Source organism: Phyllostomus hastatus, unplaced genomic scaffold (genome assembly GCF_019186645.2).
Source record: "Phyllostomus hastatus isolate PE091 unplaced genomic scaffold, TTU_PhHast_1.1 phas_contig_147, whole genome shotgun sequence".
In the NCBI taxonomy this organism is placed as follows: domain Eukaryota; kingdom Metazoa; phylum Chordata; class Mammalia; order Chiroptera; family Phyllostomidae; genus Phyllostomus; species Phyllostomus hastatus.
Genome location: NW_025333603.1, coordinates 4,981,860 through 5,006,955, shown reverse-complemented (window position 1 = coordinate 5,006,955; position 25,096 = coordinate 4,981,860). Strand labels below are relative to the sequence as shown.

General features: G+C 37.7%; 1 protein-coding gene across 2 annotated transcripts; it reads right to left on the bottom strand.

Annotated features, from left to right (window-relative positions):
• Positions 1–1,499: 1,499 nt before the first annotated feature.
• TMEM59 (transmembrane protein 59) lies at positions 1,500–25,043 on the bottom strand. Of its 2 annotated transcripts, none has more exons than XM_045856849.1 (8): positions 24,710–25,043; positions 20,042–20,147; positions 18,393–18,487; positions 14,511–14,663; positions 12,907–12,988; positions 11,798–11,882; positions 6,611–6,719; positions 1,500–2,144 (listed from the first exon to the last, which is right to left on the bottom strand). In XM_045856849.1, exons 1-8 carry the CDS (start codon positions 24,896–24,898, stop codon positions 1,989–1,991), a joined length of 975 nt encoding a protein of 324 aa, XP_045712805.1. In that variant the 5' UTR covers positions 24,899–25,043; the 3' UTR covers positions 1,500–1,988. The 2 variants fall into 2 exon arrangements, with proteins under 2 accessions (XP_045712805.1, XP_045712812.1); XM_045856856.1 differs by having other exon boundaries at positions 11,798–11,879; positions 24,710–25,042.
• Between the last annotated feature and the right edge of the window lie 53 nt (positions 25,044–25,096).

Here is a 25,096-nt window from a genome sequence, read left to right as displayed (position 1 = left end):
GGAGGTTTGAAACAGAGAATCACGGGTCTTGAGATGCTGCCTAGGGCCAAGACAAACTTCTCAAGATGCTTTTAATGTGGTAGGAAAGGTGGTACCTGTCTCATGGAAACAAGTGTAGTTAGGCCCATTCAAGGGCTGAATTGTTACTTTAGGAGAAGGGGCCTCTCAGTTTTGTTATCTTTATTAAGGTTTTCAAGCCATTTTTTACAACGTATATAATCTTTTTTTGATTGGAAGAATAATTTTCCTTTTTTGAAGTGAAGTTCCTTTTGAAAAGGTCAGTTTGGTTTAATCGTGCTGAAATAAAGAGGACAGGACACACATATTCGAGTGCCTGCTAGACACCAGGAACGACTGGGTGCGCTCCGCATACAGGGTTATAAACCGAAACAGAAGGCCTGTGTCCATTTGGATCAGTATCTTCCAGACAAATGAGGGTATCTCAGGGTAACCTTATTCGGGAAGCAAAGAAAAACAATACCAAGGGCAGGTGTCAAGAATACAGTACAATCATACAGTTGCTCCTTTTCTACTCCTTTTATTGTTTTAATAAGGGAGGGCTTTCCTGACTCCCGTAAATCTGCAGCATTTCCCCACTGTTTGTTTCACTGGATGTAGTTTAGTTAAACCTGTACCCGATACCAAGCACGTACCACAGGTGGGAAATAAGCAGGCCAGGTTTCCAAAGAGCGTACTCCAATTCAACCCCTATTTTCTGTGACTGTCTTCTCGCAGGTCGGAAACCATGACTGCTCAATGACGCCTCCGTAACTACTCCTCTCTTCCACGTCTGGATGTGGTCACGTTACCTTCTAACCCTCTATCTTCCAAACCTAGACTAACTATTTTAGAGCCAAAACCTATATTTTGTGACCAAAGTCTTACTTGATTAGTTTTTAATTGTATGCCTTCTTCTGACTCAGAGAAAGCTGATGACTAGGCTGTGAGATGGGTGACTCACACCGTAGTCAAATAGCACTGCTGCAGGTGCCCGCAGTGCCCCATGTGTAAGAAAAGTGTTGGTTTGCAAAGTTTTTTAACACTTCATGGTAAAAAAGCACCGAATCATGTTAAGATTCTGATATACTATGTTACCTGATATGACTCTTATTTTTAAATCTGTATTACCATAGGTAAAGGAATGATAATAACAATAGCTTTTGCCAAGTGAAATCTATACTTAATTCTGCACCACAAGAGTCTTAATTCTTACTTTCAAAATGAAAAGTTTTCTCTGAAAGTATCTTTAAACTTGATATGCCAACAGAGAAGAACAGTTCTTTGGAAAGACTCATTCAACAGAAATCTATAGCCTGTGCAAATACATAACATAAAACGTACTTCTGACCACCATCGTTTTTGCTTCAGTTTGTTTCCTGATCATATTATACAGCAATAGATAGAAATAGAACATTTCAAAAATTCTTTCCAGGTTGGGTAGGGGTGAGAGGAAAGATCTGGAAAATCAAGAGTATATTAACTCAACTTTCAGCACATAATTATTCAAATAAAATTTTAATGATTTCAGTTCAATACAACTGAAAATGTAGTGTGAGGGCATTTCCTGCTAAATTTCAAATTACAGGGTATGGGCCATTTCTGAGCAAAAGCATCATATCCTACTGAGTATTCAGCTTATTAACTAAAGTGACTGATGGTATCATGGTGAGAGGTGGGGAAACAATGATCAGCTCATAGAATTTAGCTAAAAACAAAACAAAACAAAACAAAACCCCCCAAAACAATGCAAATAATAAAGTAGCTACAGAGATTAAAATAAAAATTCAATCCCAAATATCCATCTCAAATTACTAGAACAAAATTACAGGTAAAGTTATAGCAAATACAGCCTTCTCAGATTTGGGTAATTTTATTTTCATTTTATACTGATTTTTAAGCCCTATATCCAATGAGACCAATCGTAAAAGCCCTACGAGAAACGGAACTTTAGGTATCTATTACACTTTTCTTGGAAAAAGAGGAGAAGCTTAGATTTCTGAATGAGCAAGGTTCATTTTTGCAGGTAGAGGCCCTGCTTCTTCATGGTCTTCAGCTTGAGATCTAACAACCACAAGAGAAGCAGCTGGGTATCGGTTCAGCTTTTGTTCATTCACAAATTCCAAGTCACCATAGATGCTCAGCTTCTGCAAAAGAAAATCAATGCATCTTAGAATTTGGATAACTAGAAACATCATTAAGTAAGTCTCCAAATAATTTAATTTGTGGGTAGTTTGTAAAAAATAAATAAGTAAAATCTATAACTATCCTCAAGAATGAGGAATGCTTTTAATCAAAGTGCTTTACAGATGGGTGATTCAGCTGCCAGTGCTGGCCAAAGAAAGCTTTTCCACATGTTCCAACTTAAAATATTTAGAAGCATAACAAGTGGGTGTCAAGAAAAGCTGCTCAGGTTTAAATGAAGTTAATGTGGTCATACTAAGAGCACCGATTTGGGATGTTTGATTCTTTAAGCGATTAATTCCTTTTAAAATCTTAGCTCTCCAACAAGTTATCAAATGATTTGGAGTAAGTTTCTCTGCTACTAAATATTTTAATTTAATGCATTTGAAAAATATGTGCTATTTAAAAGGCTTTGGCAACAAAAAACTTACAAGAAATATTTTAACACTGACAGAAAGGTCTTCACAAACACATAAAAGCTCCTTAAAATTATTACTATCAAATCCAAGAAGATAATAAAACAAAAGAATGAAAGCATAACAGTCACTGCAACTGTCATAAAACTCATTGGAGCAAAATGATAATGTCTAGTATCTTTAGGAAGTAGGCCTATTTAGATGTAGGGTTGTCTCCTAAAGGCAGAAAAGTAAAGTGAAAAGTATTTGCTATGAAATGAAAAAGATTTTGTTGTAAACTCCTACAGCAATGCATCTCTGAATCATGAGTTAAAAACTGAAGTGCTGGCCTTATCGAGAAGGCAAGTGACCAAATATAGAGCGAGAACTACACAGAACTACTTAATGGTGGAAAGGTGCATTTAAAAGATGTTAAATAAAGAGCACTTTCAAGGTTTTCAGTATCCATCAATACTGATACATGCCACAACATGAATGAACCTTGAAAATATCATGCTAAGTTTAAGAGGCCAACTAGGGGTGGTAGTGGTGATGCTTGGGAGGAAATGGGGAGTGAACTACCACAGAGTATGAATTTTCTTTTTGGGGTGCTAAAAATATTTCAAAAGTGGCTGTAGTGATAGCTGCTTCTTTGTTTCGTGTTTCAGGTACAGTTTGCTACCTACCATTTCAAGGCAACAACTATCCTGCAATAAGGAAATGGCCCAGTACCTTATACTTTTCCAGTAAGAATATCTTCCAGACATATTCAGTGGTCGCTGGACTGAACATGGATCTGACATGGTATGGCCTCCTTAAAACCCAGGATCAACACATGGTAATTTGCTTTGGGGGACTGTGAAAGAAAAACTTTCACAGCACTACTCAGCAACATTTAAAGACCTTGATGCCCTGGCTGGCATGGCTCAGTGGATTGAGGACTGAAAGGTCACCAACAGCACATGCCTGGGTTGCATGCCAGGTACCTGGCTGGAGGCATGTGAGAGACAACTGACTGATGTATCTCCCAAGCATCGATGTTTCTCTCCCTCTTTCTTCCTCCCTTTCTGTCTTTCTAAAAGTAAATAAATAAAATCTTTATAGATACTGAAACAGTAACCAAGAACTGTTAGAATGATCTCAAACATCAACATGGAAGTGAAGAGATGGAGGTGAGGTGGGAGACAGTGTAAGGGAACTAATTAATTCCTCGTCCTTCAGTGGGAAGACATTAGCTAATGTCTAAAGCTGATAAAATAAAGAAATAGAAGATGAAATTTTAAAAACTTTTGGCTATGGTTTATCTGGAAATGAGGAAGATTTAATTTGTTATACATAACACTTCTAAAAGCTAAAAAATGAATTTAATTAGTAAATAATATTTGAGCTTTAGGCCTGGCTCTGCCACTAACCAGTTATATAATCTTGAATAAGTTACTTAAAATCTTTTCTAAACCACAGTTGAGATGCCTTAGGCTTTAGGACCACAGGTGTTGAGGGGGCATGCATGGGAAAAGTGAGGTGTTCCCCAAAGAATTTGAAAATAAGGGGAGAGAATTTCGGACAGAATGAAAACTATACAATCAAAACAAAATTATCAAGCAGAGATACCTAAAAGGAAAAGGAAGAAGAGTCACCTGAAAGGGAAGGAAAGATCCTCAAATCTGTAAGATGTAATCAAAACCATAATGAGGCATTAGTATGTCTAAAGAACAACAGAAGAGGAGGTCACTTCCCTAAGTCAAGTGAGGAGGTAAGAGAGGAAAACCTAAGAAATGCCCCTCTAAGACCTATTTGGAGAAGAGAGAGGTGGAGCATCCTGGCTCAAAAACAGGAACCATGTGGTCCCGGTGGTATTCATCTTCCTAGTGTCAGAAGGCATACAGGAGATCAGCTCCTGACAGGAGTCACATAAGTCGCCCCTACTTACGATGCCCAGATAACTAAAGAAACTTGAGGGTACTGGCTTTGCAGTCAGGCTACCTGGGTCCACATTCTGGTTCTACCACCTACTGGTATGTGACACTGGGGCAATTATAAACTCTCTCTCTCGGTTTTCTTATCTGGAAAATGGGGATAATAATATCAGCCACCTCACAGAATTAGTGAAAAGACTAAATGAGCTAATTCAGTTAAAACAGTGCCTAGTAGAAAGTGCTCAAATTAGTCCATTGGCCTGGGGACCAGAATTCAGGTTGTGGTGATTTATCAAAGTGAATTTCACCTGAGGCCAGCCATCCAGGTTTTCCTGGCAATAACCAGACCAATCTCTATGTGCATCTAAAAATAACAAAAACAAAAAACCACACAGCCAAAGGGTAAGGAGAAGAAGTTGGGCTAATAGTATACAAAGGAAGGAATAAAGTGCCACACAGTGAAAGGTCAACAAAGATTTATTACCATAGGTTTGTAGGTGTTGCCATAGAATTTAAAGTGTATGGGATAACTTTAAGGAACTAATAGGCAAAAGCAATCCTACATAAGATGGGTAATTTCATTTTTTAGAAATAATAAATGACTAAAATATGGACATCAGAACTAAAAATAACATAGGTAAGGAGTGTAGCAAGAGCATTTCATCATTACATTTTTATCACAAGTAGATGGATTTTACAGAAATTTACGCAATCTCTGATATTTCAACTCCCGATCCATTATCTTCTTGGTTTAGCCTAATTTAAGTTCTTTCAGTCAAGTCAGTTCCTTACAGTACTTCCCTGATAATCAGCTATTCTTGTCTGTACCTGGGAAAACTGTCCATTTTCCTCTATCTGCTAACCGACACCTACCCATTTTTCCAAATTCAAGTCAAGTCCACATTATCTAAACGCAATATTTAACAATCCCAGCACATGGTGTCTGCTTTCCTTAACACTTCATACATTTATTATTTGTGCCACTTAAAATCCTTATCAGCCACAGGAAAAATAGTATACAGGAAAAAGAAAACCACAGGTATTGTGAATCCAAAGACAAGAACTAATTCTAGCCTCAATACTTTCATTGCTGTGCAATCTCACCAAGGTTAACTAGATCTTGTAAGCCTGCTTAATCATCATCTATAAATGGGTAATAAAACCTGCTGTAGAGTACTGCAGACATGTAAGATATATGAAAATACTTTGTAAATTGTAAAGATCTATATAAATGTTACCAACATTATCCTGTCCCAGTTACTAGCTGCTTGTATCACATATCTCATTAAGAAAAAATTACTTAACTATTCATGTATAAATCTTATATTAAAACATATCTTTATAGCCTATTTAGATAAAACTGTTCAACTGCCATGCCAGGCACATGACAACTACTTATTACTAGATTCTATTTACTTTCCCTCCTTTCTTCTTTTCACTCTTTTTCATTGTACTTTCGAGGCACAACTAAGTCTCTCTCACTTGGAGTTGAGGTCAACAGACATTATCACCCCATATTTAGTTACATAAGTAACCTTCTTTCCTTGAAGGCTAAATCAAATCATCAAATTATAGACTTTTTCCCCAAAAAAAACCTCAACTTTACAAATCATGTTTCTTGGGTGAACTGAATTTTAATTATCAAGGAAGTCACAATGGTTTTCCACCTGTCTCAAAGGTTAGGTACCAGAACAAATGAACTCAAAATTACACACTTTAGTCTTGCTGCTTCTAAAGCAGCAATTACTCTTTCAAATTTGTGACAATTAAAAATTTCAAGTGGTTCTACAAGTCTTCTTTCTTAAATATCACCTCAGAAACTGATGGCAGTAGGTGCTTCTCAACTTCAAAGAACTAGGAGAACTGCTTTACTCAAACCGGCCAACATATAGGTAACTATGGTAGTCAGCTCTGCGGAAAACCAGAACAGTGACTCCTGTATTGCAAACCTGTAATTTTTCATTTCTGCCAACACCCAGGTGTGTGCTTAAAACCACCAAATCTTTTCTCACTCTATCATTAGTAAAGAGGCCTTGTTTTTCTAGTTAAACGAATAGGCATTTAAAATGACCGTGCATAGGGCGCAGTGTTCAAACGGCGTGGTAGAACTGAACTGACCTCAGAGGGAACATACTGCTCCACAGCTGTAGCAACAGTTGCACAGCAAATCCAGAGCAACACCATCACGGAGAGGACAAGAGTTGTGGTCAAAATCCACCCCGAGTTACTGAAAAAATGAAAAATAAATAAATAAATAAAAATAAAATAAATAAAATCAGTCATGTTAAAATTTCATAATATAAGAAATAGGAGATTCTTAATAATTAAAGGCAACCAGCTATATGTACTTAGTTTAATAACATAATTAAAACTTCATGGTTACTACCTTTAAAACTCCTGTATTTTGCCATGTATAAGTGCACTTTTGTGCCCAAATTTCGGAGGGAAAAACAAGGATGTGCATCATACACGGGGGTAATGAGTACATACCATGGGTCTGTTAATGGGATAATAATCCCATATATAATGCGCACGAAAATGTGGGTGTGCCTTACACACTGGAACACATTACACACAGCAAAATACAGTAATCTGAAAAACACACTTATAGAAGGAAAAAGTGTAACAGGTATTATATCAGGCTGGTGTGAAGTCCTTCCCTCTGTTTCTCAAGCTTCTGAAGCATGGTTATGTAACTTTTATAATTTGCAAATCAGTCATACTGGCTTCTTGTTAAATGTATAAAATTAAAGCAAATACTGTCAAGGGTATTCTTAAATTACTAAATGAGATAAGGCAGACGAAAGTGTCCTATAAATTACACACTGCTATAAAAATGTCATATATTGTTTTGCAAAATATTACAATACTTGCTTTAAGAAAACCTAATATTCCAAGATTAAGGTATAACATAGGTAAATTATACAATTATCATTTTTTATAAAGGGATTCACAACACAATTCCAGAAGCTAGCTTCTCTAGAATATTTCAAATACTCAATCAGCCACAATTAACTTACTTGTTCAATTTACAAGAGTACATCTATTATGAGGCATTCTGTATCCATTACATCCTATGCTAGTAAAGATATGGTTACATTTCTTATGATTAAAATATCTTCATGTAGAAAGCCAGCTACAACAATCAGCAACCAAAGTTTTTTTTTCTGTAATTGACCTATTGTTTGCTAAAGTATAGATTAAGATTCCAAGAACAGGAATAAGTCCGTGCTCACCCAACAGTGCTTAATAAAAGATACGAAGTTACCACCATAACCCATTCACTCAATGGCCGGCTAACACCTGACCACGCTAAGGAAAAAGCACACATCACTGTTTGTCTCTTAGCAAAAGAGGCCGACTTCAGAAAATGCATTGCATCTAAAAGCAGGGAACTCCTATATGATGCTTTAGGTATTCCAATTTATAAAGACAATGGAGTAAAAAATGTTTTTAATGAACCCCCCCAATTTACATATTTGAGCCCTAACCTGGCTAATAAGGAATTCCCTTCATGAAATGAGGATATATTTGACATCTGGATTCCAGTCACAACTGTTAAGTCAGAGAAGTAGAGCTCATTTTATGGTCAATCTACTTCTCCAATCTCTACAACAATCCTACAAGAACCTCAACTATCTCCATCATTTCCTGTATTCATCCACTGCCCTAGTTGAGACCTCTTAACTTCTTACCTGACTTACAAAAGTTCTCTGAAGTTATCCTCTATCCTTCAGAGGCCTCTTCCTGATATTAAACATGATTACTTTCTTGTTCCTTTCTAGCTGTCTATGTGGTTTGGTCAAATCTTTTTTTTTTTAATTTTTTGATTATGCTGTTACAGTTTTCTCCCCTTTATCCCCGCTCCACCCTGTACCCCCAACCCTCCAGCACCCCCCCCAGTTCATGTCCATGGGTTGTATATGTAAGTTCTTTGAGTTCTGTTTCCTATACCATTTTATGCCTGCTAATTATGCTTCTTCTTCCCTGTACCCTTCCCTCCCCCATACCTCCCACCCTCCTCCCCACCGAAATCCCTCCACATGATGTCCATTTCTCTGATTCTGTTCCTGTTCTGGTTGTTTGCTTAGTTTTTGTTGTCTTTTCTTTTAGGTTCATTTGTTGATAGTTGAGTTAGTTATCATTTTACTGTTTGTATTATCTTCTTTTTCTTAGATAAGTGCCTTTAACATTTCATATAATAATGGCTTGGTGATGATGAACTCCTTTAACTTGACCTTATCTGGGAAGCACTTTATCTGCCCTTCCATTCTAAATGATAGCTTTGCTGGATAGAGCAATCTGGGATGTAGGTCCTTGCCTTTCATGACTTGGAATACTTCTTGCCTGGAAGGTTTCTTTTGAGAAATCAGCTGATGGTCTTATGGGAACTCTTTTGTAGGTAATTCTCTCCTTTCCTTGTGCTGCTTTTAAGATTCTCTCTTTATCTTTCATCTTGGGTAATGTAATTATGATGTGCCTTGGTGTGTTCCTCCTCAGGTCCAACTTTTTTGGGACTCTCTGGGATTCCTGGAAGTCTTTTTCCTTTGCAAGGTTGGGGAAGTTTTCCTTCATTAATTGTTCAAATAAGTTTTCAATTTCTAGCTGTTGTTGTTCTCCTTCTGGCACCCCTATAATTCACATATTGGAACATTTCAGGTTGTCCCAAAGGTTTGTAAGTCTCTCTTCATTTTTTTGAATTCTTGCTTCTTCATTCTGTTCCTGTTGGATATTTATTTCTTCCTTTTGTTCCAAATTGTTGATCTGAGTCCTGGTTTTCTTCCTGTCATTGTTGGTTGCCTGAATATTTTGCTTTATTTCATTTTGGGTATTTTTCATTTGTTTTTTTCACTTTTTGACCAAGCTCATTTTGATTACCAGGGCTTTAAATTCTCCACCAGACAGGTTGGCTATCTCCTCATTGCATAGCTCTCTGAGGTTTTGCTGTTCTTTCATTTGGGTCCTATTTCTTTGCTTGGGGTCCCTGATAAGTTTTAAGAGGGTGGGGCCTTAGGTACTCACCTGGGCAGGGCAACCCTCCTTGCTGCATGCTGCTGTGCTGCCTGTGGGGGAGGGGTCAGAGAGGGAACAATGCAGCTTGCCTGCTGGGCTCTAGCACACTTTCCAACAGACTCTCCTGTGAGACTGGGAGTTTCTCCCACTGATGCAACCCCCGCGGTAGTCCTCAGTCAGCTCTGAGTCTCAGTTTCACCTTCCGCCAGCTCTGCCTGTGGTCTGCCACCCTGCTACACGGGCTCTTACTGGTGTGGTTGTTCTGGCTGACTTTTTCTTTAATTCCTTGGTTGTTGGAGTTCCATGCAGTTTGATTTTTCTGGCACTTCTGGTTGTTTATTGATTTTAGATTGGTTGTTATCCTCCTTTTGATTGTGCAAGGAAGTGAAGGGTTTCTACCCATGCCTCCATCTTGGCCGGAACTCTGGTCAAATCTCTTAAATAAATGTAATACAACTAGCAAAAATCTCTAACCATTATTTAAGACATTTTTATCTCCTCTGCAAATTCTCCCACTAAAACCTCTGACAGACTTAGTACTCCTTGTACTCTATCTATGAGAGGTATGTGTGTATGTATAGTATGTGGCAATAATTATTGTTCTGTTCACCATTTGCGTGCCTGTATCTATAATACTAAACCTGAGAATTCCATACAGGCAGAGACTGAACATCTTTTCTTAGGTTTCAAGTCCTTAATGCAGTGCCTGGCACATCATAGACTCTCTAAAAAGAAATAGCAAGTGAAAAATGAGTGTGAGCTCAATTTCCACTGTGGAGGTCAAGGGTAACTTTCTAACAACTATGTGATATAATACAAAGAAGTACTACAGTAAGAATCAGAAGACCAGTTCCACTGATTAGCTAGGTGATCTTGCAGGTAATCATGGAAAATCATGACCCTTTACAAAGCAGACAGCTATGGCAGAACAGGATGATTAGAAGAGGCAGAATTAGAAAACGTTTGAATTTTAACACAGTTGATATACAACCTTGGGGATAGTTGACTCACCTCTCTGATCTACCTACTTATCACAAGGTTCACTAAACTAGTCAAATGAGATCACTGAGGGGAAAAGCAACTTAAAAACAAATCTTTTTTATTTAAATGTAGGATATTATTATAGTAATTCATGTTTGTGCACAGAAGCTTCATAAAATTAAATATCTAATTATAAAGTTAGTTGCTTCCTAAGTTAAACATTTACAACATTACTTTTAAAATGTTAGATTTAAATGAACAATATAAAATATAATGACAAAATGTTAAAGAGCAATAACACAAATAAGATGCCAGGTAGTGAAGTACTGAGAATAAATTGTAACTTTGGAGGGGGAAAAACTGCCAATTTTTTTGCACGAGATCAAAAGCAGGTTTAGAAAGGGAAGAAAGAAAACATTTAAAGTTAAATCCTCTTTTTCTCACCCAGTCTTTAAAGACTATGCTCAGTAAAAGGCACTAATTTCTAGATCCCAATATGACCCTACTGATATCTGATAAAACCTCTCAAGAAACTATTTCTATCATAAGAAATCACAGGAAGCATGCAGTTTGGATTACTGTAGTGTGAGATGGTGAGGGCAAGCACTTGTACACGTTCTACTCAAGTGCTTGGCCTGGTATTTGAGAGAGTAAATAGTTACCAATAAGTGTTAAGACCCACTGTCTTTCTTTTTCTTTTTTTGGGTGGTAGGGGATATTGAGGGTGGCAGGGGGAGCTCATATCATAACTTCATGGAGGAATGGAAGCACACATACATTGATAAAAATCTCTTCACCCTCAGAAGGCTTGATATTCCTTCCTAGGAGGACATGAGGTATCCCCAACTCTGCCTGCCCACTTTCCCCTGCCAGCCTTATGACTGACTCCCTGGCATACCGCGGATACTCCTTAGCATACAACACACGCCCTCCTTAACCTATCGCCTTTATCAAACTCCCCTAGCCTCTTGTGTGTCCATGCAGCTAAAAACAAAAATCTGGTCCTCAAACCATTAACATATATTTAATTTAAATAGCTGGAGAAGCACATTTCTTAACATAAATCAAAGAATCCTAACAAGACAGCTTTTGTACTGTGAAAAAAAACTACATGCTTGGGTTTTATTAAAGTAGTATGCATGTTACTTTTTAAACAAACTAAAATATCCAAAGTACAAGTTTTGGAGGGAAAAGGTAAAATTTTTTACTTTTGATCAGCTAATAAAATTTTAAAATAATAAAAAGGAATGTATCTCTCTGATATAAGTCAGATTTTATCTCCTATATTCATTAATAAAGAAGAATACATACAGAGAGAGGCATCTTAAAAAGCCATCATTTTCTCCATCTTCAAGATAGTTCCTGTGTTCTTGTGAACTTCTCATTTGTAGATCTGCTGAAATAACAAGTACATGTTTATGCTATTCTATACTCCAAAAGACAGTCTCGGATGACTACTTCTAGATCTATACACTTTACAGATGTTCAGCTATTTTTATAAGTATAATCTCATACATTTGGTAATGAATGCACATTCCTGTGACACATCAAAAACCAACTGGATATTCCACTACATTAAAGATTTCCTATTTTGTTTTCAAATGCTCACTGATATTAACGCTTTTGGTTTAATTACAAGTGGGGTTGAACAACAGAATTTGGTTTCTTCTAATGTAAAGTTAAAGATGGTCTTGTGTGCTGTCATTATCCACCCAGCAAAATAATTAGAAAGTTAATTTAATCAGTATCTAAAATAAAATATGAACTAGAGGTAAGGTCAGCTTTAGCTTAATGTTTTATATTTCCATGAGTTAAAATTCACTTTTTGTAAGTATAAAGAGAATAGGATATCACACTTTCAGGGCAGTTTTACTATTTGGTTGCTTTATTGGGATGTATCAGAATATTTCATTGGCTTATGCTCACAACATCCTTCAAAGAAAACTAAATGGTTTCAGAATAGTGGTTCTCAGAGTGTAGTCCGCAGACCAGCACATCAATGAGATTTTTGAACTTGTTAGAAATGCAAATCTCAGGTCTGTCCCACATCTGGTAAATTGGAAACTTTGGATGTGGATATCAGAAATCTGTTTTTAATGAACTCTCTAGATCCTAATGCACATTAAAGTTTGAGAATCACTACTTTAAAAATTATTTGTTCATCTTCCACTGCTGTAAAAGCAATCACACAACCAATTCTATCACAACCAGATTTGAAAATATTTTTTACTTTTAATATTTTTATCTATTTATTTTTAGAGAGAGGGGGAGGGAGAAGGAAAGGGAGAGAAACATGAACCCTGACCAGGAATCCAATTGGTGACCTATCAGTTTGCAGGCCAGTGCTCAACCCACTGATCCACACAAGCCAGGGCTGACTGCTAATGTTTTTATCCTAAGCTGCTTCAAATAAAACTTACAGGACATTTTGCTTAGCGATGATTCTTTCAAATTTGTAGGCTCCTGCTCCAACTGTGGTGAATACTGGATTTCTGGCTTAGACTAAAATGATAATGAAAGCAATTAAGCCATTTGTACTTCTTAAGCCTTTCTCAGTAGCAAGTTCTGTAACACATTATCTCTATAAACATTCAAATTGAGAAAAAGTAACAGAAGTATGGTATAAAAAATAAAACACATTAACCACAATATATTTTAATTGCACTTCCTAAATATCAGATCCAATGCCTTGCAAAGAAACAGACAGATTTCTGGCATCAAGTATTTAAACTTCCTGACAACCCTTTTAAAAACTAGAAAAAAGGACAAATTATAACATACTGCATTAAATATCATACCCTGCAAGAATGAGTTCTAATTCTAGTTGATCAGGAATAATTTAGCAGACTGACAACATTTTTGGCTAAACACTTATTATCTCTCTTTTTTTCTCAACTAAAACATTCCATTCTTCTGTCAGTAGGAGTAACTCATAAATCACAGCTAAATACTCCATACTTCACATGCAGCACTGACCCCCGAAGCGGGGGCTTCTCCACCCTAGCTGCACTCAGGTTGATCTCACATCTAATTAGGGATGAATGAGGACTCCGCTCTCAGAGGCAGCTTATGCTTTAACTTAAGTAGCTTTAGGATATAAAATTTAGTCATGAATTTGAAGAGATTCCTTCTGTGTTTTACTTATTAGATAATCAAGGCTCAGGATAGTATTACAAATCATATAGTAGCCTTTCAGTGAGCCATTCACAAAGTAAAGGTTCACACTTCAATTATTATCTGAGAGAAAGTACCACAACAGAATTTGTGGACGGGTCAACTTAAGGAATTTAACTATGGAATTGAAAGGAGGACAGTATGGTAAAGTGGTATGTGGGCCTTGGAACTAAAGGACCTGAGTTTGAAGCCTATTTTTGTTACTTATGGGCAGGGTGACCTTAAACAAGTTATAGACTCAGTTTCCTCATCAATGAAATAGAGATAATACAACTTCATGAAGTTGTCTGAAGATTTGAGATGAAATATGTAAATCCTTAGTATATAAGAACCTTCAAAAATAGCTACTATTATTATCACATCACATGGTAAATAATGAGGTAGGAGAAGTTACCTCTCTAGGAGGCAACATACTTCTTCGACAAGCTCTTAACAAGAGTTATGAGGAAAAGCACTAACTAAAAATAACCAAAAATTACATCATATTGCTTTTCTCTAATATCCACATATGATGTAAATACATGCCACTACTTATATTCAAAGTATACTAATTATTCTTATCTCTCATATCTAGAGGTTTCATTTTATCAGTTTAACCACTACAAAACTTAGAAGGCAGTTCTTATTAGATAAGGACTGATGGCCTTTAGACAGGCTTCCAACGGGCAGAAGGAAGGGTAAGTCACAACATGTTGTGATGCCCGAAGTTTCCATTAGACCAAATGAATATTACTGGATGGTAAGTATTTGTAAGTGACTGAATACACAACTCTATGCCAAGACATTCATTTAAGACATACCCATCTATTCTTGTTGGTATTTAGAAGAATATATGAAGCACAGGTGTTACCTGGAATATAACTATCTTTCCATCATCGGCTTGAAGATAAAAAGTCCATGAAGAGGTTATGAAGCTCTGTGCAGAGTCCATCATGTCACTCCAGAATGACCTTACCAGAGTCAGAGGGAACAGCAGATGCATTTTTGGCATCAGGGACATGAGCTTTAAAAAAAAATTAAATTTTATACATATATAATTATTGTTCATATATGCATATTCAAGACAGCAACATAACCAAGATTCTCCAAATCCTCATTGGGTTAGGGTATAAAGAATTAAGTGACTCTGGGTAGGTGGGTTGGGATGGGAGTAAAAGACAGAAAATTATACTGCAACAATTAAAAAAAAAAAAAAAAAGAATTAAGTGACTCTTTCAGCCAAGATAGAGGTACAGGTGGATATGCTGCTTTGCTTTCTCGTATAAATGAAAGAAGGATAACAACTAATTTAAAAACAACAGCAACCAGAACTGCTAGAAAATCAAACTGTATGGAAGTCCAACAACCAAGGAGTTAAAGAAGAAACATTTATCCAGACTGGAGGAGGAGTGGAGACAGGCAGCAGGGGCAGACAGGATGCATAGCAAGGTGGTAGCTGGTGGACCAGGAGGTCCCACATTCAAGTGGCAGATAAACCAGGAGGAAGAACTGGGGAGTAAGATAGACTGCCAACCCAGCGTTCCAGCACAGGAAGAGAAAGCTTCAAAGCCTCTGGCTATAAAAACCTGTGGGGGTGCCCTGGCTGGTGCAGCTCAGTGGATTGAGCACAGGCTGTAAACCAAAGGGTTGCCAGGTTGATTCCCAGTCAGGGCACATGCCTGGGTTGTGGGCCAGGTCCCCAGTGAGGGCCACGTGAGAGGCAACCACACATTGATGTTTCTCTTTTTCTCGATCCCTTACCCTCTCCCTAAAAATAAGTAAAATCTTAAAAACAAAAAAAACAAAAAACCAACCTGTGGGGGTTGCAGCAGCAGGAGAAACTGCCAGTCTAACAGGAGAGTCTACTGGAGGGGCCCACAGGTCCTAGAATGTACACAAATCCACCCACCCAGGAATCACAAGGGCAGCACCTGAGAGGGCACAATTCCCTCATGGGTAGTAGGGGAAGTGACTGAAAGCTAGCCAGAGCCAAGAAAGCAGCATTATTCCCTCTCTGACCCCTCCCCCACATACAGCACCATAACACAGTGAAGTGGGTTGCCCTGCCCTGGGGAATACCCAAGGCTCTACCCCTTACAATGTAACAGGTATGCAAAGACAAAGAAAAATGGCTCAAATGACAGAACAGATCAAAACTCCAGAAAAAGAACTAAACAATGAGGAGATAGAACAACCTATCAGATATAGCGTTCAAAACAATGGTAATCAGAATGCTCAAAGAAATAGTTGAGTATGGTCACAAAATAAAGGAAGCAGTAAAGGTTATACAAAGTGAAATGAAGGAAAATATACAGGGAACAAACAGTGAAGAAAAGGAATCTGGGACTCAAATCAATGGTTTGAAACAGAAGGAAAAAAATAAACATTCAACTGAAACAATGAAGAAACAAGAATTCAAAAAAATGAGGAGAGGCTTAGGAACCTCCAGGACAACTTTAAATGTTCCAACATCTCAATCACAGGGGTGCCAGAAGGAGAAGAACAGCAGCTAGAAATTGAAAACTTATTTGAAAAAACAATGAAGGAAAACTTCCCCAGTCTGACAAAGGACATAGACATAGACTTCCAGGAAGTCCAGGAAACTCCGAGTCCCAAAGTAGTTGGACCCAAAGAGGAGCACACAGCAAGACACATCATAATTACATTACCCAAGATGAAAGATAAAGAGAGAATCTTAAAAGCAGCAAGAGGAAAGGAGAGAGTTACCTACAAAGGAGTTCCCATAAGACCATCAGCTGATTTCTTAAAAGAGACCTTGCAGGCAAGAAGGGGCTGGCAAGAAGTATTTGAAGTCATGAAAGGCAAGGACCTACATCCAAGATTACTCTATCCAGCAAAGCTATCATTTACAATGGAAGGACAGATAAAGTGTTTCCCAGATGAGATAAAGCTAAAGGAGTTCATCATCACCAAGCCATTATTACATGAAATGTTAAAGAGACTTATCTAAGAAAAAGAAGAAGACCCAAAATATGAACCGTAAAATCACAACAAACTCACAACTACCAACAACTGAACCTAAAAAACAAAAACAAATTAAGCAAACGCTAGAACAGGAACACAATCCTAGAAATGAAGATCACATGGAGTGTTATCAGCGGAGAGGGAGAGTAGGCAGAATCAAGGAAAAGGTACAGGGAATAAGAAGTTTAATTTGGTACGTAGGAAATAGACAGGGGGAGGTTAAGAATAGTATAGGAAATGGAGAAGCCAACGAACTTACATGGACAATCCATGGACATGAACTAAGGGAGGAATGCTGGAAGGAGGAGTAGTGGAAGAGGAAAAGGGGAGAAAAAAGATGGGACAACTGTAATAGCATAATCAATAAAATATACTAAAAAAAGAATTAAATGAATCTACAATAATCATTCCCATTAAATGCTTAGTTATATACGCAAATGGACTATGATAAAGCGGAAAATCTCTTTAATTTGCCACCAAAAATATTTATAAGCTACTTGTCACCTGTATCAGAATAAAAGGCTTTTGAATCAGGTCTAAAAATAAGGAGAATTGTGAGATTTGGTTAAATAAGGACTAACAAGTCCTCAAGAGATATAAGGGAAAGGGATAAATCATACCATTCTCATCTTTCAAATAAAATAAATCATGCCATTATGAACATCAATGGAAAAAAATCAATGAAAAAAAAAGTATAAAATGTGAGACATTGGATAACAGGGCAGGGTGAGAGAATTATCTATAGGCCAAACACACCAACACACACACACACACACACACACACACTACTCTAGAGACATAACACTAACTGATATCATCTTCCCTCCAATTCTGACTCATACATGTGCAAAATACGCAATATCATTTTTAAATGAAAAGATTAGAAATAATCTACATGTCCCAAATAACGGAATGCGTAAATAAATGATACATCCATACGATGAAGTATTATGTAGTGAAAAAAGAGTAGACATTCATAATGTCTACTTTTAATTTTAAAAGAAAGGATGCATGCATCCTTGTGTATGCATAAACTATATCTATATTAGTGACTGCCTACTTCAATGGGGGACAGGACATATAGGAGTAGAAGACATGTCACCATTTACTCATTTTACCTTTTGAGTTTTGTATCATGTGGCTATATTTTCCATGCAAAAGTTAATAAAATTAAGGAACTTTTCCCAATATGTTTAGAAAATATAGTGTATGAGGGGTAGGGAATTGTAACAGATGATATAGGAGAGGTTATCAGGAGCAGGTTGAGATAAGTGGTTTGAACTTAAACCTGTGTATAATGGGGAACAACTATGTAAGACAGAAGTATGACATGATGAGATTTCCATTTAGAAAATAAATGTTTGGACACAGACTAAAAGATAAACTAGAGGGGGTTATAGTGGGAAAATAGCTTGGAAGTTAATTTAGTAATACTGATGATGATGTGAATTAAGATAATTGCCTTTGGGATTTAAAAAAAAAAAAAGGGCCTCTGAGCCATCAATTTCCCTGAGCCTCAGTTTTTTTGTATGTAAAAGGAGGAAAGTATCTTCAGTAGACCATGAGAAAAAAACCAAAATTATGTATATGAATATATCTTTTAACAGTAAAGCACTATATAAAAATATAATTGATATTTTATATTTGCAAACATAATTTGCTGATGATAAAATGTAACACTAAAATAGGATCGTGCAGGTGACAAATATTTCAATACAAGTGAGTATAATCTAAGAAGGCAATTTTAAAAGGCAGTTTCGTTTCGTACTTGTTCTTGTCTCAATTCAGCAAATGGCAGCTGATTCTGGCAACCAAGATGGCAAGCATATTGCTCATCAGATTGGGAATATGCTTCTGTACATGCTGAAAGAGAAAAACAGTCAAATTACGAGAGAGAGAGAGAGAGAAAGAAAAGGGGGGAAGATAAAAAAGGGAGTTCATAGTTTACGAAGAAATTTCTCATTATTTAAAAAGCATATCATCAATATGCATTTCCAAATTTGGTAAAAGTAGCAAATGTATTATTTTAATAAAACCCCTTTTATCTCCCGCAAGTCCAATGCTTCAGTTATAAATCTATTAATTACATACTCAAATTCTGACAGTATGATGACATTCATAAAAAGGGAGCCTCATAGGTAAGGTTTGCATAGTGGAAAAAGCACTGAACAGGCAAAATCATTGAACAGGTAACCTGAGTTTTGGCTCTATCATTTGTTGGCTGTGTATGTGCCCTAGACTGACTGTTTAACCTCTGACTGTTGACTTACATATGTACAATGGAAATATAACCACCTACTTCATGGGGTTGAACAAAATAATATATTTTAGTGATTTATACAAATACATATTTGTATAATATGTATACACCATTCAAAACTGGGTCACTTAGTTGAGAAGCAAGGGTATTCACATAGCAAAGCAAAGAAAAGCAGTTAGTCTAATACCCTAAGTTCTGAGAAAATGGAACTTAGAAAATGTTCTACCACAGGATTCTAGAGTTGAAATGGGTCTCTACCAGCTGAACTCTCTGCATTTAGTTCACCAGACCCATCTTCTTGTGATAGAGCACTTCACCACTACAACAATCTTATTTTTCTTTCCAACCCAGTCATGTGTTTGTGATACACTTTTTAAAGGTGCTAGACAACAAACTGAACCAAATTTATGCACATACGGAGATGGCCAGTTAGGAGACTGAGCCAGGAAAAATAAGGTTATGATACCACGAAGGCTGGATGTTAGTCGTGGCTTAGTGATAGGGAGAAAGACACCTGCTGCTCCACTGAATGAATAAACCGTGTACGGTAATGAATGGAGAAAATTCCATTACAGTTCTTTAAAAAGTTAAATGTCATTTTGTCCTAATTACAGGTTTTTTCTATTAAACACATCTCTTTCAGCAAAAAGCAAGTGTAGTGGTTTAAGAGATGACAAAGACTCTGGTTACTTCTTTTACTGGCATGACCCACAAAAGAATACACTATTAAATACTGAGTCAAAGGCCTGATTCAGTTAAAAAAACTAGGAGCTAGGTCAACTAGCCTATGACTGAAAGGCTTAGGAAAATTATACTATTCATGGAAAAGGAAGCAATGAATTATGAGAAGGGTAATTACTACTGCATTTGTCTAAACCAAGTACTTGCTTAAACAAAGGTGTCCCATCCACAGCACAAAACAACACTGTCTCAACTGTCTCAAAAAATACATGAAATTTGAAGCCCATGAAATTTCTAGTAGCATCTACTAAAACTCTAACATCATAATAATTAAAATACTCTAAATCATTAGCTTCAATATCATGCTTGTCATTTCCTAAGGAAAATATATTAAAAGTATAATACAACTCAATGTATATTAAAAGTGTATAATACCAATGTTCTATACTGCTGATGTCATCAGTGTATGATCTTACCAGATTCACATTCCAATTTGGTCCGATTTAACTCGATTCCATCATCCACAAACTGGCAAATTGAAAACAGCCTGCAGCCTCTCTGACAGGCGTACAGCTCCTCTTCCTAGAGAGTTCAAGAACAGGGAGCGTTACCAAAAAACAGTGTATTTCCCTCGGGGAAAATAGGTCAAAAGAAAGCAAAGTTAGTAGGGTTTATTATAAACTGTCCAATAAAAAAATTTACAACTGAAAGAAAAATGATAGGAGCCAGGTAATACCCAAGACCTTTGCTATATAAAGAGGTTTTAGTTTCTTGTCTTTAAAGTGATATCCAAGAAGGAAGCCTAGTAGGTAAAATCACTCTTTTCCTATATTTCACAGAAAAAATTGCAAATAAAAAATGATATAATCAGAACTTTAACAACATAAATAGAAATGAGTAAGCAAGTGCTTTAGTACCAATACTTCTGCCACATAAATATTTATACAAGTCATCAAGCTTATCGGGAAAAGCATCATGATTAGCTTCACATGGCAGATAGTGCTATAAAGATCCCCACAAAGTAAGGTGTACATCTACAAAAATGCTTACATGAAAGATTTTTAAAAACTTGGCTTAACTAAAAACACAAGAGCGATAGTGTGCCATATGATAAAGCCAATGGAATTAGCCAGATCTGGATTAAAACCTTTCAGGTGAGTGACCCAACACAAATTACTTTACCTAGCTAAACCTCAGTTTTTCTCATCATAAAAGGAGATAATAGGTATAAATTATTATCTCCAATGCCCTCAATAATGCTGGAGATAGCTAGCTATTCCTAGCACAGTGCCTGGGACATAGAAGGTGTTCAATAAATGGTTGTAGTGTTAATAATAATAGTTTTAAAATAGAAAACATCACAGGCATCATTGTATATGAGTTTGAGCTCAAGGTAGGATATATTCTTCATTACTGGAAAATGTTAGTTGCTTAGTAAGATTAATGACAATGTCTTCAACAGGCTTTCCTTCAATGAAATACATATAGTATTTGAAACAAACCAGTACATGTGGGGGAGCCCCCTCAACTTACTGTGTGATCCACTGTGTACAAACCAGCAGGCACCTAATGAGGAAGGAAACGGCATGTGTATATGCCAGCTAGCAACCAACAGAACACAAAGGCATGCATTTCTTTCCAGCAGAGGGTTAGTAAAACTGCTGTAGCAGCAGCCATCCACTAGGAATAAATGGCTACAGTCTAATATTAAGCGAAAGTCATTATACAGCTTTCAGATAGCACATTTTTGGACCTCAGTTCAAGTTGCATCTGTTGTTTAGTTTAGGTGAAATTGAAAGAATTTTAGCAATTAAAATAAACTTCATACCTGAGTAGCTTTGCAGCCTCTGTACAACAACAAAAGAATTCTCATGTCTTTGGAGCACCACGTATTTCCTTATATAGCACAGAGGAGGCACAAGCTCAATAGTATGAGCTTTACTGAATGCCATTTCATTCTCAGGTATGTTTTCTTCTATTAAATCGATTCAATAAGCCCCCGAGTACCATTTTCAGAAGAGAATATGTACAGCACGGCAGCTGAGCCTCACCACTTACTTTGTACAACCTCAGGCAAGCAACCAAAATCTCTCAGAGCCTCTGTTTTCTTAGTTATAAAACAGAGACACTACTCTTAATGTCAATCTTGAATATAAGGATTATACATTTTATATTCACAATACCATTAATATTGTTATACTACTTAATAAGTAGACATAACATCAGTAATATACTTAATGAGCACCCACAACGTGCCAGGTACTGCACTAACACTTAACATCTGACATAAAACTCAGCACAGAGTAGGCACTCAATAGGTAGTTATGAAGAATCATATCCTGTTTCAAGTACATGTTTCATGGTCTAGATAATATTACTACTCCAAGTAATAATTCATGCCCCATGTATCCCAAATGACTGTCAAGTGTTTATAATATAGTTCCTCTGATTTAGAGCACAAGGAGATGGTCCTCCCCACCAAACAGAACACCAGCTAAATAATTATACACATTTTTATATCCTAAGCTGAGTCAAGCTAACTATATTCATTATTCAACACTATTAATAATACACACACCAAACTGGTTTAATGACATACACGTACAATAGAAGAAACAACTATTGACGTGTGTTAGGCACTGTGCTGAAATGCCACATATATTATTTTTAATCTTTACACTAGCTCTGCAGGGTGTAAGGGTTTTTTTCTACAGCTGACAAAATGAAGTTAGAAGTTAAGTGATCAGCAAGGCCACACAGACAGTAAAAGTGGAGCTGCGGATGGAGCCCGGGTTTAGATTTGTCTGGTTCCAGAGCCATATACAAAAATGATCAGGCTGGATCTAGTTAACTTTGTTAACATAAGCATGTCTCTTATATTTGGATCCATGCAAATCATGCAACTGTACTTTTAAGGGAAGTTAAAAGGTAAACTATAATAACTTTAAAACAACTGCTTACCAACAGTTAAGTACTGTACTTTTCAAACAACAAATAATTCTGAAAATAAGTCATGAAAATGAGATCTCTTCACCAGCTACAAATACCAGACCAAGAGAGGCTATGTGGAGCTTGTCAACTTATCTAAATTCATTCCTCATATAACACATTGCTTTTTCCTGAACTGCAAAGCACAGTAATTAGGAGGAGGACCAACAGAAATCAAGGAAATAAGTAAATTAGTTATTTTTACTGCAACTTTATTAATAACAGGCAATATAGTGTAGCCAGTTTTAAGGCTGAATTCCAACTACTCCACTAGTTCTTGGCTATGTGACCTTGGGCAAGTTACTTAACCTTTCAGAGCCTCAATTTCCTCAATTGTAAAACCCTACTTTGCAGGGTAGTTGTGAGAATTAGGAATAATGTGTATAAATCTCTCATACTAGCTAACAGAGGGTAGACAGAAAAAATGTTAAGTCCAGGACTTACAGGGAGCCAGATGATTTAGAGTTCCTGGTGAGAACAACTTTAAAGAATAACTAAAAATGGCTTAGAGATGTTACAGATATTTTTAGGAAGTAGTGGATATTATAAAAATACCTCTAAGTTACAGAATGTTTATCCTTTTGAATTATTTATTCTCCCAAGATTCTGGTTCATACTACAAATGTTCTAGGAAATGTCAAAACACAAAAACAAAAAACCCAAAACCAAACAGTCAAATGGCACAAAGTAAGTCTCCACTCCAAACCAGGCCAAATCAATATTAATGAGTTTCCTCATACAATCCTCTTAGATGAGAGAAGAAAATAATGTATTCAGGGCATTCTACATTGATTTAAGTCTGGAAGTCAGAATTTCTCATTTCTCTCTCTAGCTATATGAGTCTCTGACTGAAAATTTAGGTAATACTATTGCCCCACACTTTGTCTTGAAAACTGCCAATTCTCACGTAATGTAAAATGTAAACAGGCATATGGGAAGTGAAAGCATTTAGAACTTTTCATTTCAGAGACCTGAAAACACTTGCCATAAGTTACATCCTAATTTCCCTGGACCTGTCCTCGCGGTTACTTTGTAGTTTGAGAGAGCAGAAAGGGCTAGCCACACGGTTAAGCCAACTGCATAGAGATGAAGGAAAAACAAGGAGACAAGCAACGTCAACAAAATCTCTTATAAATACAGGCAGTGGGGTGGGAAAAACTTATTACCAAACTATACAGGGGTAGGCAAAAGTAGGTTTACATAATACAAATAATTGATAAATAAATAATAATACAAGAATAAACACTGTTTCTTGCAGTCACAACTGTAAACCTCCTTTTGCCCACCCCTGCATACAGGAAGGGTGGAGGAGTCACCACGCGATCTAGAATGCTGAGTAAAGAGTTCGCAAGAAGCTGGAAAACAACTTGAGAAGTAGAACGGAACCACAAGAAAGGCAGCACCTGCGGAGGGGCAGGGAGTGGAAGCAGGGTCACTCCTCTCCCTAAGCTGTGACCCACCCCTTTCCACCTATGGGGCGGCCTCATTTCTTTACTCCACGAATCCCGTCTTCTGCAGTAAACCGTCAATTCTTTCAATGCACATCCTTCTGTTTCTTCTCTAAGCCATCCTAGTCCCTAATGGCAGTGCCAAGCACACAGTAATTCAACACAGATGGAAAGCCCTTCCGGTGCGTCTCACAACTCCTCGGGCTAACTTAATATATTTCATACCACAGTGGAATTGTCCAGTCTGACTCCCGGAAGAGGCAGGCTGGGGGCTCCGGCCCAGAGAGATGCTCAGTAAACTAGGTTTACGAAGTAACCTTTTGTGGGCTTGCGCATCTGCTTCTGCCCCCCGCCCCTATTCTTCCCGCTCCTCAAAGGTGAGGACTCGCGCTAATAATCAGCATCCTCCTCCCGCTTAGGATACTAGTCTCCCCTGACGCTCCGCAAGCTTCCTGAGGAAAGGGGTCGGATCTTTTTCATCCTTGTGTCCCCCAGCCCATTACAGGGTGGGTGCAGCACAAACTTCCGCTAATTTCAGCAGGAGCGGTGTGCGGGTGTGATTAAGATGGAAAACAAGCGCTACACAGGTGGGAGGCAGCGGCTGAATGATGGATTCAATCGCCAGGTTCCCAGAGCCCACAGAGATGAGGGAGAGAGGAGAGATAGGCGGCCAGGGAAGTGTTGCAGCCCGCTTCAGACGCGCCCTACCTTGGGGTAGGTGTGCAAGGGGTAGGTCAACTGACAGACCCGGTGGCAAGACGCCGTATCACCCAAGACCGAGTCAAACGCTTCGGCCGCAGCAGTCCCCAAGCCTCCGGCCAGGGCCATGGTCAGCAGCAGCAGCGGCGGGAGCCCCAGTTGGGCCCTGACCCAGAGGCTCCCTTTCGGCGCCGCCATTTTGTTCCCCTCTCTCACAGCAGCTGTTTGTTGCTGTTTTCTTTTCAGGGTCTCCTCCTCCTTCCGGGGCCAGACCCTTCTCCAGCCCGCGGGCCGCCACTTCCGCCTCCGCCGTCCCTCTCAGTTCCGCCCAGGCCGGAGCGAAACTGACGCCTCCGCCTCAGCTCCGGGTTGCAAACTTCTAGATTGGAGAGAAGA